The sequence below is a fragment of the Manis javanica genome, chromosome 12 (genome assembly GCF_040802235.1).
Source record: "Manis javanica isolate MJ-LG chromosome 12, MJ_LKY, whole genome shotgun sequence".
Taxonomy (NCBI): Eukaryota; Metazoa; Chordata; class Mammalia; order Pholidota; family Manidae; genus Manis; species Manis javanica.
The window spans coordinates 56,258,025-56,276,573 of NC_133167.1; the positions used below are offsets into that span (position 1 = coordinate 56,258,025).

Here is an 18,549-nt window from a genome sequence, read left to right on the forward strand (position 1 = left end):
GGTTCACCCCACTACTGTCCACTTGGTAGGGGCCCAACCAATAGTCATTCTTAAAAGAGGGAGGTCTTGAGGGTCTCTAGTTAAGACTAAACTCTAATATTGAGAACAAAAATGATGGTACAGACACAGTCTAATGATTAATGTTATTTTATTCAGGTGTTTTGTCTTCTAATTTAGAGACTTGTTTCTGGAATTAATTTAAAAAAATTTTTAAGTTTATTTTCATACAGTTATCTGTTTGAACTTTTACCCAAGATAGGATTTTCAGAATTCTGAAGATGGTTAAGTTACTTGTTCTGGGGTATATTTTATTTTGCCTTGTTTTGTTTTACTTGTATTGATTTCTCTCCTAGACTACTTTACAAGTTGTCCACCCTGGGGTTTACCTCACTGGCCCTCACTTCACAGGTAGCCACATTTCAGGAATTATGTTTTCTGTCAAAGGGCAATTCTCTTTTATCCCTTCACAGTCAGTGTATTTGAGCTCATGAAGCTTTCTTTGAATCACCATGAGTCGCACACTTGGAAACAAGACAGCACAGAGTAAGAAGAATCTAAACCGCAGTGCTTTACAGGAAACTCACTTAAAAAACCTACATCTTCTCATGCACCCAGTTCTAGTAATATACAAGCTAAAGGATTTATTTTCAATTTGATTGTTATTTTAAACATTCTTGATCTTAAGGAGGTCTACTTTTTATCAGTTAAAATAAGCTAAGTGGTTAATTTTTTACTTTTAAAGGAAGTGTAACTGAAGTTTAGGTGACAATTATGTTTATTTTACTTATCTCAGATACTTATTTCAAGGATTTTGTTTGTTTGCTATGTTGTTTTCTTTTTTCTTTAGGTGAGAAAAAAGTGTTTTTAACATCCCCACTGTAGGGGTCAAAATCCTTGAAATTTTGTTGTGTGACTTGAATGTTAGAAGGTACTATATAAACACAGACAGATATTAAAACAAACAAACTTTGGAAATCCTTTAATGGTTTCTCAACAAACCTTCAGTTTTCAACAACAAATGAATATTGTCAAGAATTCTAAGTTATTTTTTCCTCTCTCTGTGGAGCACTGTTATGCAGTGTCTTAGCAACATACACACATACCCCGTACTCACACCAGATGTCCACTTGCATGAGATGATCAATAAGTGTCTTCTTCTTTTTACTTAAAGAAGAAGATGACACATAGGAACCCATCCATATATAGATGGCCAGCACAGCCCTACCCCGACCTGTATAGAGAGGGGTACAGGCAGAAGTTAAAGGGGCTGCTTAATGAGGAAACTTGTGACAATGTAGACAAAGTAATATGGCCTTAGGACCTAGGGGCCAAAATACTATGCATAGGAGTTGTACTAATGTTTCAATACTGTGTTCTTGTACTTTGCTGCCTAATGTCTCCTGGCCTGAATGTTTTCTCCTCCACCTGTGATTGCCTGTTCACCCCTCCAATCTTTTCTTGCTGAACTCTTGCCCATCCTGAAAGGCCCTGCTTAAAGGGTTGTTGACACTTGTTGGTAAAACTAGTTTCTTCCTTAGTCCCTGTTCATCCTCTCTGACTCTTCTTACCCCAGCTGTTTCTTTCTCAGCGTCCTTATCCTGACCCCACCCCAGGGTCGGCTGCACACACTGGGTCCGCACTTCCCACGTGTTTTATCACAGAACACTTAAAAATTTTTTTAGCATGGAATAAAGTACACAGACAGCACAGACTGACCAACCAATTAATCACTACAAGAAGTAATCAGTACTCAAATACACCCTTTTACAAATTTAGAAATTACTTCATTAAAATGGATCCTCATGTCAGGTGTATTATTATGCTTCTTTCTGTATTTTTCTGTCATTGCACAGAAAGACTTAATATAGCAAGAGAAAGTAAAACATGGCCATTTTGTTGTTCCTTTGTTTTAGAAAATAATGGTTTCATCTTATTGTTGAAGTCCTCAGTCTTTTTACTTCTTTCATTGAGACAGCATCTGAGAAATGCAAGACTCTACTTTTTAATTAAAACTTCCATTTTTTTAGCCTGAGATCCATAGAGAATAAGTTTATGTATTAGTAATTTTAATATGCAATAAGGGATGAATAATACCACAAATACATGTTGAATTCATCAGACACAGACCAGTAATCATTAGGATGAGATATATTAATGATGGTAAATAATGCCTATGATTCCCACTCATTCCTGCTTCTGGTGGCTGTTCCATGCCATTTCCTGGCATTCTCAGTATGGCACAAATCCAACACAGGCACATTATTCAATGACAATGACTATGTACAGTGTTTCATGTTTTTCTTACATATAATGCAGTTTAGATTAAAAAGTCTATGTAGTTCTTATTATTCTTGCTGCAGTACACTCATTAACTTCTTCTGGAACCCAGGGTCCACGCTGCAGTTTGGGAAACATTGCCTACTATCCTAGCCTTCATTTATGTAATTTCAGTTATCACCTGCTAAGCCACATATTTAACATCATCCAATGAAAACTTCCCTCTCAATACTGCTAATTTGAACACTACTCAACTTTGCATTTCCACAGCTCCCAGCAGTGCTCAATATGTACCTGGAGACAAAGTGAGGGTGGGAGGGAGGAATCTTACTAATTCCTGTGGCATTTCTATAAATTCAATGTTTGTGATGAAATATGATACAAGAGAAAGTTCACAAAATCATTTAGCAAACAATTCCTTGTCCAAATCAAATATGGATATAATTTGAATGATGAATGTTAGGGGTCTGTAGAATTAGAAGATCTTCTGGTCTGACTTTGCAGGTATCAAATATGTTTTTGGTAGCAAACATACTCTGAGGCATATTACAAAAATAGTTACATAATTATGAAGATTACACAGAGTCTAGACATGCTCTTTGGCTGCACTGTGAATTTTGTCAATTCTCATTTAATTCCTGATTTTTCCCCATCCTTGGGTTTAAGTCTTCCTACTGCCAAACATTTAGTCTGCTCAGTTAAAGGGCGTGAGCTGGGGAGGTCAGTGGAATTTATTATGCTGTGACGCCGGCATCCTAACACCAACTTTGGTCTTTACTTGGTTATCTATTTTATTATGTGTGCCTGCTTTGGGGCTTAAATACAGCCAAGAGTTGTTCTCTGGATCTTAGAGAATCTATCTTTTCTACCTGTGGATAATAATGGATTTTATTATTTTACATTATAGTGGGTAAATCTTTTTAAATTAGCTACTGATAATTACCTCATCATTGTTAAATGACTAAAGTCACTTTTCCCTTCTTAATGAGCATCGAGAATTCTGCTTGAATGTAGTTTTATAGGGCTTGATTTCAAGTAAGCTTAATGTTTCTCTATTTTCTTACTGCCTTGTTGGTGTTCTGATAGTTTCAAAGAGAGCATAGAGAAATCGTCACCCTCCGACTGGCTAATAAACAACAGCATTGCCGAGCTGGTGGCTTCTACAGGCCTTCCGGTGAACATCAGCGACGCCTACCAGGACCCTCGCTTTGATGCCGAGGTAAGAAGAGTCCTCTGGTTGCAGTCTTAAGATTCACTTGTTACACTGTTGATGGTTTCCTGATGGAAGCAAAAGTGGACATCATACAGATTGACAGGAACCTCTGAGTTAGTAATTCTTTTGCATCTTTCCCTGTGATCTGATTTTTAGCTTTGCTTTCTGTTGACTAACAGAAAAACTTCCTCTCTACCCTGAATTATGGAAAAATGGCTATGGTATTAATCTGGTGCTCTTTTATGATTGGGTAAATTGTACATTAAATGTACCCATATGTATGTGCCCATGCATTTAATGCACCCATGTATACTTTATATTATGCATAGTTTATATTAAACTCAGAAACAGTTAATAAAAATGTGTATATTACATAGTTATTTCCCAGTAGATGCTAGAACAACTGCCTCATTTTTAAAAATTGCTCCCAAGAAACAATAAATTAGTGTGTGTGATTGTTTAATGTTAATTTTGTAGGCCATTGTGCTAATATCCTTAATATCTTAAAACAGTATAGACTCTGACTTGCAGAAATTTGAATTCTAAGGAAGTGTAGAGTATCATGTAGATAAACTTACATAAACTTACAGTGTCTCTCCGTGTGTGTTTGTGTGTATATGTGTGTTCAGTAAATATCAAGTTTCTTATTCTAGATTGCCAGGCTAAGATCTGAAAAGCGGTGGGAGTTTTTGGTGAGGAAAGGTGAGGAGACGTGTGCTCCAGGTAAAGCTGGGAGAGCATGGGGCTTTGAAGAACGGAGATGAGTTAACATGGCTGAGAGGCTGGGCAGGTTAGGCTGGAGAGGGAGGCAGGGGACAAATCACTCAAACACTTTGAAAGCCATGTTAAGAAGGTTGAATATTTATCCTGGGCAACGGAGAACCAGCAATTAAGATTTCAAATGGGGGAGAAGCTGGAGTGGCATTTTAGAAAGATCACACTGGCCACAGAACAGAGGATTGATTAGTAATAATTGAACATTTAATCCAAAATGAGAGCTGGTCTGTGACTCTGAAGACAGACAAGGATTTATCCTAGTCTCTCAGACTCCACAGTCCTTACTCTTAATTCTGCCCTGTGCTGCTTCCAATGTCTAAGTGGGACACACAACAGTGGGAAGGCTGCAATCTAAGTCTAATTTATAACTAGCCAGATCGTCTTTGCAGATCTCTGCAGGGAGATTTTAAATTCTCAAAACTCACCGCCTCAGTGTAGCTGCTCATAACTCTCTTCCCTCAGGCTGCATTCTCTATGTATTTTCTATTCTTGAGCATGAGGCTGAGCTATTCCTACCCTGGAAATCCTTTCCTGAACTCCCAGTCTGGTTGGGTGTCTCTCCAGGGTGCTCCTTAGCCATTCCAACACTGACCAGACTGTAGGTCTCTTTAGTTCTGATACATTCTTTCTGAGCTTTGAGTTACCTTCCATGGGAAAGTACATGGTCTGAAGCTATTTTAGTTCTCCTGTAAGGAAGAACATCACCATCTTGGTTGGGTGACTGGAAGAGCAGAAACGATTTCTAGATGTCAAAATTTGTATACATAAGTATTATGATTGGGGTTAAGGGTTATGATTTTCTGAAGTTTAGCCTTTTGCTATATTTCTTTCCTTGATTTGGAGAGGATACTGAAAAACAGATTTCTAAACACACAGGTTTATGAAGAACTGCTCTCACAATTCTATTACTAACATCAGTAATAGTTGAACAAAGTGAAAGGTTTGCTCTACAGGAAAATCATTATCTGTCAATTCATTGTTACAAAGTCAACAATATTAGATTAGGTGTCAAGGCTTGATGGTGGATTCCTACCCCAACATGGAGTGCTAAATTTGGTATGTAGTGCTATTATTCCGCTATTGACTTTGGACCATGAAGTCAAATTATGGGGTAGTGAAAAGAATTAACATTACACCATTTATGAGAGTTGTTTCATAAGACATATGTAAAGGCAAAACAAAACACCATGCAGTGAACACCCACCACCCAGTTTAAGAAAAAGAACATGATTATTACTTTTGAAACCTTGTATTGTATTCTTTATTTCCTCCACAGAGATGACCACTATGCTAATCTGAATTTAACATCCCTTTGCTTTTCTGTATAGTGTCCTTGTATATGCTTGAATCCATGCCAAATATATTATTATATTTTGCCTGTCTCTGAACTATACATAAACTGAATTATACTGTATGTATTCTTCTGTGGCTTGTTTTTTCATTCAATATATTCCTGAGGCATGTGAATTTGTAATTCATTTGTTCTCACAGCTGCAAAATATTATTCCACTGTATGAATAAGCCTCACTTTATTTATTCACTATAGTGTTAATGGTCATTTGAATTCTGTGTTTTGCTGTTACATACATAACTGCCAAGGACATTCTTGCATATGTCTCTAAGCGCACATGTGCAGAAGTTTTTCTAGCGTCCTATACCTTGGACATGTTGGGTCATAGTCTATAAGCAGGGAATGAAAAATCATTGCTCTTTTTAATGAGAAAAGCTCATATAGCAAGCACAATTAATATCTCAAGAATACTTCTTGCTAATACAATATAGTGAGCTTGAATATACCATACCCTTATGTCTCTAGGCAGACTCATATCCCTTATCTTCCTGATTAAATGATATAGTCATTTTACATTTTTCTCCACACTTACAGTCCATTCCAATAAAGCAGCCTGCCTCACTGATCTATGAAGAGTGTAGACTTGAGAAAAAATGTGACAGTTATTTCTGTGGGATTGGGCATAAAGATTCATGCCCTTATCCATTAGTTAGAAACAATGATGTCTGAAGACAGTAAGCTGTGGTAGGTTAAGCAGTGCCTATTTTATGAAACCACTTTCTTCCCTATGAAAAAAATAAAGCATGTACTTGGGCTATTTTTTCTTTGCCTTACACCTAAAATGATTTCAATCTTCCACATAGCAAATTCTGGATTTGAAATGCAAATCTGAAGATACATTGTATCATGATTTTTACATGTTTGATTTGCATGGTACTGGAATTTAAAGTTACTTTATGTTTCCCTTCTCATGCTGCGGGAAAAAAATTGGAGAAGATTAATCAATGCAGATGGAGATAAAAGAGTGAGAGAGTTCTGCCTAAATTCAGGCCTTTAGTAGATATGTCCTGTGTGTGTGTGATGTATCTCACCAGGAAAAGTTGTTATGTATCTGCCTAGGCTCCCTCCTTTCTCAAATATATTTTACCTCAGTGACAGGTGTCAACTGTTTGTTTATTTTATGAATGAAAACAGACTTCATACTGAGCCACAGTGCTCCTCCAGGAGGCCAAGAGGCTTGAACCTTTCCCCCGCAAAGCCTGATGTAAGATGCTGTAGATCATAAGATAAAGACAACCATTTCAGATACTATTCTTCATTAATATATTCATTATTTCCCTCAAGATAAAAAAGTAGCATGGCAAAATGGAATTGCTTCATCCATTCGCTAATTATAGAATCATCCTAAAGACAGAGGGTGCCTTTTAGAACTGGTTTTCCTGCGAAGGTTCGAGTCCCCTCTTCCTGAGTCTGGTGTATGAGTTCATGATTTTTCCCAGTGATCAAAACTGAGTAGTTGTTTGTCAGTGGTAGAACATAAGGAAACAATTTTTGAAAATACAGGTTTAATAGATTATCTCCAGTAGTTATTTCCACAGGGAAAAGTGCTTGCTTTTTTTTTCTCTGAATTCACTGACTTCCCTGGATAGCTGGCAGCAAGAATGATAATTCACAGAGAGGTAGTAGCACGGGGAATCCTTTTCAAAGCACTTCCTATTTTCCTTATAGATTTTCTCAGCATAAGTCTACATAATGGACTTAAATTTGCCAGAAAAACAATTATTCTGAACACTGACATCTATCCTAAATTTCTCAGTGACTCAATAGCTAATTCTGGCAACCTGAATTCTCTTTACTAAATTTGAAGGGGGATCCCAATTCATCAGACAGTGTGTGCTAGAACACCCCAAAGTGGACTGGCCTTATTCTGGGGTTTCATACTATAGAGATACTAACTTTCAGTTAATAGAAATGTTAGAAATTTCTTTCATTTATAGGTGAGGAAACAGAGACTCAGCTGAAGTGACTTGCCTAAGGCCACAAAGCTTCCCCAAGGCCTGTGTACAGAATAGACTCCAGATCTCGTGGTTCTTGATTTCATTCTCTCTGCCTGAGTGGCCTCTCGGGAGGACCAGCTGCTGAGCAGCTGCCTGGGCAGTAGAGTCACCCCTTTGCCTTCCCTCTTTGCACACAGGAGCATGACCTTATGGCCAGAAAATCTACCTTTTGTCCTTTCTGCACCACCTACCAGCTAGTAGCCTTGAGCCTACTACTTACATACATATTGTAGCATGTAAAATTCTATACAAGTATTTTGTAAACCATACAGTCCTGTATAAGTAGCAGGTGGCGATATTAATCTGATTGAGTTTTTTAGTTTCAGGGCTGGTTGCTGAAAGCAAGTCCTTTTCTCTAAATGAGGGGCCTTTACACAGAGCTGCAGAGCAGCAGACCTAGATCATGAACAAGGGAATTTCATTGCTCTCTTCCTCCACACAGTGGACAGTGGAGGAGGAAAGTGCCTAGCCAATGAGAGAGTTAAAGGTGATTGTTGACAGTAAAAAGGGGTGGTGGCAAAAACTGTAGGTCTTCAGGAAAGCTAGATCTGTCCTTGTCTGGTCAGAGAAGGAAAAGTTAGCAGGTGTTAGCTACAGAGGTGGTGAAGGTTGGCTGCATATCCTGTAGACTTGGGCTGTCGTAGCGATAGGCAGCATGTCCTACCTTGTAGGGACCAGCAATATGAAGGCTTGGCTCTTCATGAGAGGGGCCAGGTTACCTAGGCACATTAGGGATGATCAAATTTCAGGGGCTGGCTAATTGCCCAGGCACAAGCAAGCCACCAATCCTTAAAACATATGGCTAAAGGCCAGTTACACTGGTCCATTTCACAAATAGCTCTGCTGCTTACATTCAAACTACTGTATCAGGTATGGTGATGCACCCACAATCTCTGTAGCTTAATACAGAAGAAGCTTCACTTTTGCTCATGTGAAACCCAAATGGATGTTCCTGATCAGTGCCAGTGGGTAGGGAGGTATTTTCTTCTCCGCAAAGGAAATTGTTCAGTAGTGACTTATGAAGACTCACCCAGGGGACCATCCTGTGGATTCTTCAGATCTCTAACTGTGGTCCTGACCCCAAGTACATCCTCTCATGTGCATTCGGTAGTTTCTTCTCCAGGGTCAACTAACACGGGAAGCTCGGGGATTCATAATGCCAGTGGCTATTTTCTGTTAATAAGAGAATTTACTCTCTCATGCTTTGCTTTAGCTGTACAGTTACAGTGGAAACTAGATTTCCAATTTCTGTGTCTTTCTTACCTTGTAATAACCTTTGGGAAGTCCTCAGAAATTCTGCCCAAAGATACACAGTAAGAGAATGATTCTTATTTTGAGATCTCAGTTTTGAAACTTTTGGTCTTCCTTTTGATAAGAGCTGCGAAAGGAAGTTTTTAACATGATATAAACCTCATCCCAGGTGCTGTCAGGCACTTGCTGCGAGGGCTATGGGGCAAGTAATCATAGTTGTCTACCTGCTGGGTGTTCTCTTTGTGACTACGTTAAATATTTAATGGAGTTCCCTCCTTGTGGAGAGCAGAGCGACTCAGCGGGTGAGCCACAGGGATCACTTGCCTTCTGTCAGCCTGCTTCGCTTGACTCTTAGGAGTGGCACCTGCTGTACTTGATAGCATGCCTGGCTTTAAGACCAAACTCCTTGGTTCATGGGTGGAAAATTATGACAGAATGGCTATATGAGAGTCACAGAGCCAGAACTAAATTTCTGAGTTTTAAATTATGCAACCTTAAAAAGATCACTCTGTTTATTCTGTTACAAGACTCTGTGATCCTTGAAAAGGATGGAAGACAGAAAAGTCCTACTAAATATAACTGATTATGTTTATTTATAGTGGCTCAAGAAGCACCCATGTTCACAGGTTGTCATGTTAGTGGGTTGTGTAGTTTTATCAGTTGCTCCCAGGGAAGGGAATATCCGTGCTTGGCTCCCGAAGACATTGACAGGAGTTCCATGTACACTAATTTTCTATTGCTACAAAACAGATCACCACAAATTCGCCAACTTAGGACAAACACCCATTTATTATGTCACAGCTGCTGTAGGTCAGAAGGTTGGACATTGGTGCTGCTGGGTTCTCTGCTCAGGGTCTCAGGAGGCTGAGACTGAGGTGTTGGCCAGGTGGCATTCTCTTTTGGATCTTGGCATTCTTTCCAAAGCTCATCCAGGTTGTTGGCAGAATTGAGTACCTTGCAGTTGTAGAGTGAGGGTCCCATTTTCTTATTGGCTGCTGGGCAAAGATCTCTCTCAGCTCCCAGAGATTGCCCTCAGGTACTAGCTGTATGGCCCACTCACAACATGGCAGTTTACTTCCTCAAAGCCAATAGGAGACCCTCCCTCCAGTTGGCTATGACAGAGGCTTACGTGATGTCAGGAGTGACTTACATAATCACAGGACTGGCTGTCCATTACCTGTGCTGTAGGCATCACCTAACCAAGGAAGTAATGATCCTTACCATATTTACAGGTCCTGCCCACCCTCAAAGGAAGGGAATTATAGGATTCTACCAGACTTGTACAGAGGGGACGGTGGGCAGGCGGGACTCTTAGAGGCGTTCTTTAGAATCTTCCTACCACTCTATAATAAGGACTAAAGTTGAGTCCACACAGAATATCTCTATTCCGTGAGATAATCTATATGTCCTGATATGGAAAAATGTCTACAAGAAAAAAAGCAAGCCACAGAGAAGTATGTTTAAAGTACTTTACAGAAGTTATGTACATAATAATATATGTGGGCATATATACATATATATGCACATATTTTTCTAATAGACCCTTCAAACTTAACATGTCCAAAATAGAGCTCACAATTTTTTTCTCCCAAGCCTACATGTCTCTTTCTGCTTCTCTGTCTCTATTAATGGAATTCAATACTTTCTGATGCTTATGACAAAACCTTTATAGGCATGATTCTGGCACGTTGCACACCTAACTCATCAGAAGGTCCAATTGGCTCTACCTGCAAACTTTTCCCAGAATTTGACCATTCCTCAGCACTCACCCGCTACCATCCAGGGCCAAACCACCATCGTCTCTGGACTATTTTATGGCCAGAGCCTCTTAATCTCTCTGCTTTCACTCCCTTCTTCTACACTCTATTCTCAATACAACAGCCAGAGGCTTTTAAATTTTAGACCACACCATGTCATAGCTCCACTCCCAAATTCTTCAAATTCTCCTTATTTCATTAGAGTAAAAGCCAAACTCACAATTATTTCAGAGTCCTACAGTGCCTTCCACAATCTAGCAACGCATTGTCTATCCCCTGCCTTGACCCAAACTTTTCCAGGCACACTGGTCTCCTTGTTATTCTAAAACATTCTCCTTACACATCTACCTGAGGGCCTTTGCATTGGCTACTCCCTCAGCTGAAATACCTTCTGCCAATATCTGCATGGTTCATATCCTCACCTCTTAAAGTCATCATTCAAATGTTACCTGTTAATGAGGCCTGGCACCCTTGTATTCCTAATCCCTTTTATCCTGCTCTGTTTTTTCCCTGTAATTCCTAACACCTTCTAACATATAATTTATTTATGTATTTTTTTATATTGTCTATCTTCTGTCTCCTCTCACTAAAATGTAAGCTCTATGAAGGTGAGGATTTTGTCAGTTTTGTTCAGTGATATAGCCCCAACAAATAGAACAATGTTTGGTACATAATAGACATTATTGTTCAATATCATTGAATGGATTATTTGTTATTTATGAATATATATTGCTGAGTATAGCATAAATAGATGTATGAACACACTGTATATTTATAGGGAAGATCAGGAGGAACTTATACCAACTGTTAATGGTTGCATCTCTAAAAATGGCAAGATTAGACCTTTTGATTTTGTTTTTACTTTAAAAAATTTCACAAGTGTTTATATTATCTTTATAATTAGGAAAAATCATAAAGATATTTTAAAAATTTTAGACCTTTTATATTTTATATGAAATTATAGTTTACTAAGCTATTGTGAGCACTGTAAAAGCTGTGAACTACTACTCAAAGCCAGGATTAAAGTAATGCAAGATCTAAGGCAATGAGCTTGCCTTGCTGTATCTTTTGGGGAATTCAGATGGATTTCTCTCTATTGCCATTGCCAGCATGAACTGTTGCTGGATTTTATTCTAACTAAGATCCATGTCTGATACTGTGCCTATAGCATAAACTGCACATAAACTACATTTGCAGATGACCTACATTTGTATTGTGAGACTTCTTGGAGTGCATAGTCTATTTACAAATACCTTCACCATGAAACAGTTATTCTGGCCTTGCTTTTAGTTGTCATTGTGCTCATGAATGCAGCTCCCAATAATTAGTTGTAGTCTACTACATCATCTGTGGAGTTTCTGCCCTTCCTTTCATACCAGATTCAAAAAAGCACCTTAAAACAAATACACTAATGCACAAGCCATTATCTAGTCATTATAAGGCATAATATTCTGTTGCTTAATTTAGTATTTCCTTCCATTTATGTAGTTATAGAGAATTTTCAGAGCCATTACATGCAGAGTTTCTCTTCTGCCTGCAAACAGGAATGAACAAGTGGACCCAGCATTTCAATAGGAAAGGTTCAGCAAGGGGCATGGCAAAAAATAACTAAAAAATAGGGCAGACCTTATGCATTGATAGTTTGGTGGTCCGTTTATTTGTTACAAATTCAGGAGCAGTAGAAAACCTACCAAGACCCAGATTTCCTCTGCCACAGGTGGCCGATGCCCAGAGGAACACTGTTAATCTGTCACTGTTCAATTCCATGCAGTTCTTTCATTTGAAATTCTTTCTCTGATTTCTTTTTTACTAAAGCCTGTCATAGACAACACAATAGTTTTTACCCTTGTCATGTAGCACTTAAGGATGATGGGGCTCCAGGCTCTGAGATCTTTTGACTTAGAGCATTAAAGCCCATTTCACTTGTCAGATTTTCATAGCAAAGCACTCCTACAATCTGGGAGACTGAGTGCTAACCTGGCAGGTCAGTACATTGTCTGTTCTTTATAATACTTTCTGGTCTATGAGTTTCACTTCTTTACAAAGGGAAATGTGCAAAATTGAAACCATTAAAGAGGGAGAGCTCTGTGGACCTGTTGAAATGCATTTGCTACTGGTAATCTCTCAATTACTGATACTTAGTGTAAGGCAGTTTGGGATCCTTTCCCGAGAGTAGGATTTAGTAGGGAAGATTGGACAGTAGATAAAAGATTTCCAGATGACCAAGAGGGCAAGAAACATTAGGAGGATTATTAATACTTGAATAAGACACAGAATAGGGTAGCTTCAGTAATGAGACAAATAGGGGTCCATGGTTCTAAGTGTCAAACAGACTTAGCTGCACAAGTGGTGGAGACAACATCTCAGTTCTAAGCCCAAAGTTCACTTATTTTTTTAGGTGTGCTTTTGCTAGGAATTTAAGGAATCATTTGTAAGTAATGTTCTAGATGCCATTAGACTGATCTTACATGCAGGTAAGGTAGGCAAAGAGAACAGCCCTTCTATTGTTTCAGGGAAAGCAAGAGACTGACTTCAGAACTTCTGCAGTTTTTCCTAGTACCAGAATTTCTCACCAGTAGGCTGGCTTTTGGAGGAAAAAGTATTGTTTTACATTATTTTTATTTTCATTTACTTTTTTATTTATTTTATTAAGGTATTACTGGTATACACTCCTATCAAGGTTTCAAATGAAAAACATTGTGGTATCTATATTCACCCATATTATCGAGTCCCCCCATCCCTATTGAAGTCACTGTACAGCAGCATAGTAAGAAGCCAGAGTCACTACTTGTCTTCTCTGTGCTACACTGTCTTCCCCGTGACCCCCACACACCATGTGTACCAATCATAATACCCATCAATCTGCTTCTCCCACCCTCCCCACCAACCCTGTCTAACTCCTCCCCTTTGGTGAACACTAGTTCCTTCTTGGAGTCTGTGAGTCTGCTGCTGTTTTGTTACTTCAGTTTTGCTTCATTGTTATACTCCACAAGTGAGGGAAATCATTTGGTACTTGTCTTTCTCGGCCTGGCTTATTTCACTGAGCATAATACTGTCTAGCTCCATCCCTGTTGTTGCAAATGGTAGGATTTGTTTTCCTCTTATGGCTGAATAATGTCCCATTGTGTATATGTACCACCTCTTCTTTATCCATTCATCTACTGATGGACACTTAGGTTGCTTCCATTTCTTGTCTGTTGTAAATAGTGCTGCCATAAACATAGGGGTGCAGATATCTTTTTGAATCTGAGATCTTGTTTCCTTTGGGTAAATTCCTAGGACTGGAATTCCTGGGTCACATGATTTTTCTATTTTTAGTTTTTTGAGGAACCTCCATATTGCTTTCCACAATGGTTGAACTAGTTTACATTCCTACCAGCAGTGTAGAAGAGTTCCTCTTTCTCCACATCCTCAGCACCATTTGCTGTACCTTGTCTTTTCAATGTTGGCCATCCTAACTGGTGTGAGGTGGTATCTCATTGTGGTTTTAATTTGCATTTCCCTGATGATTAGCTATGTGGAGCATCTTTTCATGTGCCTGTTGGCCATCTGAATTTCTTCTTTACTGAATTGTCTGTTCATATTCCCTGCTCATTTTTTAATCGGATTATTTGCTTTTTGGATGTTGAAGTGAGTGAGTTATTTATATATTTTGGGTATTAACTCCTTGTCAGATATGTCATTTATGAATATATTCCCCCATACTGTAGAGTGCCTTTTTGTTCTGCTGATGGTGCTTTTTGCTGTACAGAAGTTAGTTTAATGTAGTCCCATTTGTTCATTTTTGCTTTTGTTTCCCTTGCCCAGAGAGATGTGTATAGGTCAATGTTGCTCATGTTTATATTCAAGAGATTTTTGCCTATGTTTTCTTCTAAGAGTTTTTATGGTTTCGTGACTTACATTCACGTATTTTATTATCCATTTGAGTTTACTTTTGTGTTAGACAATAATTCAGTTTCATTTTCTTACATGTAGCTGTCCAATTTTGCCAACACCAGGCTGTCATTTCCCCCATTGTATATCCATGGCTCCTTTATTGTGTATTAATTGACCATATATGCTTGGGTTAATATCTGGGCTTTCTATTTTATTCCACTGGTCTATGGGTCTGTTCTTGTGCCAGCACCAAATTGTTTTGATTACTGTGGCTTTGTAGTAGAGCTTGAAGTCGGGGAGCATAATCCCCCCAGCTCTATTCTTCCCTCTCAGGATTGCTTTGGCTATTTAGGGTCTTTTGTGGTTCCATATGAACTTTAGAACTATTTGTTCCAGTTCATTGAAGAATGCCATTGGTATTTTGATAGGGATTGCATTGAATCTGTAGATTGCTTTAGGCAGGATGGCCATTTTGACAATATTAGTTCTTCTTATCCATGAACATGGGATGTATTTCCATTTATTGGTGTCTTCTTTGATTTCTCTCAAGAGTATCTTGTAGTTTTCAGGATATAGGACTTTCACCTCCTTGGTTAGGTTTATTCCTAGGTATTTTATTATTTTTGATGCAATTGTGAATGGAATTGTCTTCCTGATTTCTCTTTCTGTCAGTTCATCGTTAGTGTATAGGAATGCAGCAGATTTCTGTGTATTCATTTTGTATCCTGCAACTTTGCTGAATTCAGTTGTTAGTTGTAGTAGTTTTGGGGTTTACTTTTTAGGGTCTTTTGTGTACAGTATCATGTCATCTACAAACAGTGACAGTTTAACTTCTTTCTTACCAATCTGGATGCCTTTTATTTCTTTGTGTTCTAGGATAGCCATGGCTAGGACCTCCAGTACTATGTAAAATAAAAATGGGGAAAGTGGGCATCCTTGTTTTTTTCCTGATCTTAAAGGAAAAGCTTTTAGCTTCTTGCTGTAAAGTATGATGTTGGCTGTGGATTTGTCATATATGGCATTTATTATGTTGAGGTACTTGTCCTCTATGCCCATTTTGTTGAGTTTTTTATCATGAATGGATGTTGAATTTTGTTGAATGATTTTTCAACATCTATGGAGATCATCATGTGGTTTTCATCCTTCTTTTTGTTGATATGATGGATGATGTTGATGGATTTTCAAATATTGTACCATCCTTGCATCCCTGCAATAAATCCTACTTGATCATGATGGATGATCTTTTTGATGTGTTTTTGAATTTGGTTTGCTAGTATTTTGATGAGTATTTTTGCACCTATGTTCATCAGAGATATTGGTTGGTGATTTTCTCTTTTTGTGGGGTCTTTGCCTGGTTTTGGTATTAGAGTGATGCTGGCCTCATAGAATGAGTGTAGAAGTATTCCCTCCTCTTCTACTTTTTGGAAAACATTAAGGACTTTGGTCCTCATTTGTTCTTCTTTTTCTAGTTTTGCTAATTGTGAGTTTAGACTGTTCATATGGGATTGGTCTTCTTTACTGAGGGAGGACTTTATTACAATATACTTCCCTCTTAGCACGGCCTTCACTGTGTCCCACAGATTTTGCGGTGTTGAGTTATTGTTGTCATTTGTTTCCATATATTGCTTGATCTCTGTTTTTATTTGGTCATTGATCCATTGATTATTTAGGAGCATGTTGTTAAGCCTCCGTGTGTTTGTGTGCTTTTTTGTTTTCTTTGCATAATTTTTTCTACTTTCATGCCTTTGTTTTCTGAGTAGCTGCTTGGAACAATTTCAATCCTTCTGAATTTACTGAGGCTCTTCTTGTGGCCTAGTATGTAATCTATTCTTGAAAATTTTCCATGTGCACTTGAGAAGAATGTGTATCCTAATGCTTTTGGGTGGAGTGTTCTGTAGATGTCAGTTAGGTCCATCTGTTCTAATGTGTTGTTCAGTGCCACTGTCTCCTTACTTATCTTCTGTCTGGTTGATCTATCCTTTGGAGTGAGAGGTGTGTTGAAGTCTTCTAAAATGAATGCATTACATTCTATTTCCTCCTTTAATTATTAGTATTTGTTTCACATATGCAGTTGCTCCTATGTTGGGTGCGTAGATATTTATAATAGTTATCTCTTCTTGTTGGACAGACCCCTTTATCATTATGTAATGGCTTTCTTTATCTCTTGTGACTTTCTTTGTTTTGAAGTCTATTTTGTCTGATACAACTACTGCAACTCCTGCTTTTCTCTCCCTGTTAGTTGCATGAAATATCTTTTTCCATCCCTTCACTTTTAGTCTGTGTATGATTTGGGTTTGAAGTGAGCATCTTCTAGGCTGCATATGGATGGGTCTTGTTTTTTTTTTTATCCATTAAGTGACTCTATGTGTTTTGATTGTTGTATTCAGACCATTTACATTTAGGGTGATTATCGATAGGTATGTACTTATTGCCATTGCAGGCTTTAGATTTGTGGTTACCAAAGATTCAAGGGAAATGTTTTTACTATCTAACAGTCTAACTCAACTCACTTAGTACACTATTACAAACAATCTAAAAGTTCTTTTTTTTCTCCTCCTTTTTCTTCCTCCTCCATTCTTTTTATGTGAGATATCATATTCTGTACTCTTTGTCTATCCCTTGATTGACTTTTGGGTAGTTGATTTAACTTTGCATTTGCTTAGTAAGTAATTGGTCTACTTTCTTTACTGTGGTTTTGTTTTCTCTGGTGACAGCTATTTAACCTTAGGAACACTTCTGTCTATAGCAGTCCCTCCAAAATACACTGTAGAGATGGTTTGTGGGAGGTAAATTCTTTCAGCTTTTGCTTACCTGGAAATTGTTTAATCCCTCCTTCAAATTTAAATGATAACCTTGTTGGGTAGAGTATTCTTGGTTCAAGGCCCTTCTGCTTCATTGCATTAAATATATCATGCCACTCCCTTCTTGTTTGTAAGGTTTCTGTTGAGAAATCTGATGATAGCCTGATGGGTTTTCCTTTGTATGTGATCTTATTTCTCTCTCTGGCTGCTTTTAATAGTCTGTCCTTATCCTTGATCTTTGCCATTTTAATTATTATGTGTCTTAGTGTTGTCTTCCTTGGGTCCCTTGTGTTGTGAGAACTGTGCACTTACATTACCTGAGAGACTATCTCCCTCTCAGATTAGGGAAGTTTCAGGAATTATATCCTCAAAGACACTTTCTATTCCTTCTCCTCTCTCTTCTTCTCTGGTACCCTTATAATGTGAATATTTTTCCGTTTGGATTGGTCACACAGTTCTCTCAATATTCTTTCATTCCTAGAGATCCTTTTTCTCTCTGTGTCTCAGCTTCTTTGTATTCCTGTTCACTAATTTCTATTTCATTTACCAACTCCTCTACTTTGTCTAATCTGCTTTTTAAATCCCTCCATTGTATGTTTCATTTCAGATACTGTACTTTTCAAAGTTTCTATCTCATTCTTGAGTTCCTCTTGAATAGTTTTCTGCAGCTCCATGAGCATGTTTATGATTTTTATTTTGAAATCTCTTTCAGGAAAGTTGGTGAGTTCAATTTCACTTGGCTCTCTTTCTGGTGTTTGTGGGATTCTGGTTTGTATCATGTCCCTCTGACATTTTGTATTTGTAGGTGGCACCCTCTAGTTTCCAGAAGCTGTACTCTCTGGAGATGCTCAGCCCCTGGAGCAATGCCGGGGGTTTCAGGGAAGTGGCAATCGTGTCTTCTGGGAGGAAAGAGCTCTTTCCTGCTTCCCAGCTGCATTGCCTGCCTATACTGCCAGGACCAGTTGGCCAAGCACACAGGGTGAAGCCTCTATGCTATGCACTTGTAGTTGCCATAGGCAGGACCACCCTCTGACTGGGCTGACACAGTGGTGGGAGCTGCTGGTTCGTGAGCCAGTGCTGGCTGGGAAGAAGGTGTGGCAAGCTGTGAATCATAGTGGGGGGCCTCATAACTGCATTTCCAGCCAGGGGGATGGAGTGCCTGAAGTTCCCAAAAGTTCCCACTCTGCTGGGCTGAGTGCACCGGGACAGTTTTGTCCACCTATCTTTTCTCCTGAGCAGCAAGCTCTGT

At 38.6% G+C, this 18,549-nt stretch overlaps 1 protein-coding gene across 2 annotated transcripts in view; it reads left to right on the forward strand.

Annotated features, from left to right (window-relative positions):
* The window catches only part of PDE11A (phosphodiesterase 11A), a 387,045-nt gene that overhangs the window by 194,898 nt on the left and 173,598 nt on the right, over positions 1-18,549 (forward strand). For both annotated transcript variants that reach the window (XM_073218656.1, XM_073218657.1), the window contains exon 6: positions 3,364-3,496. In XM_073218656.1, coding sequence (XP_073074757.1) covers positions 3,364-3,496 — 133 coding nt within the window. The remainder of the gene's footprint in view (positions 1-3,363; positions 3,497-18,549) is intronic.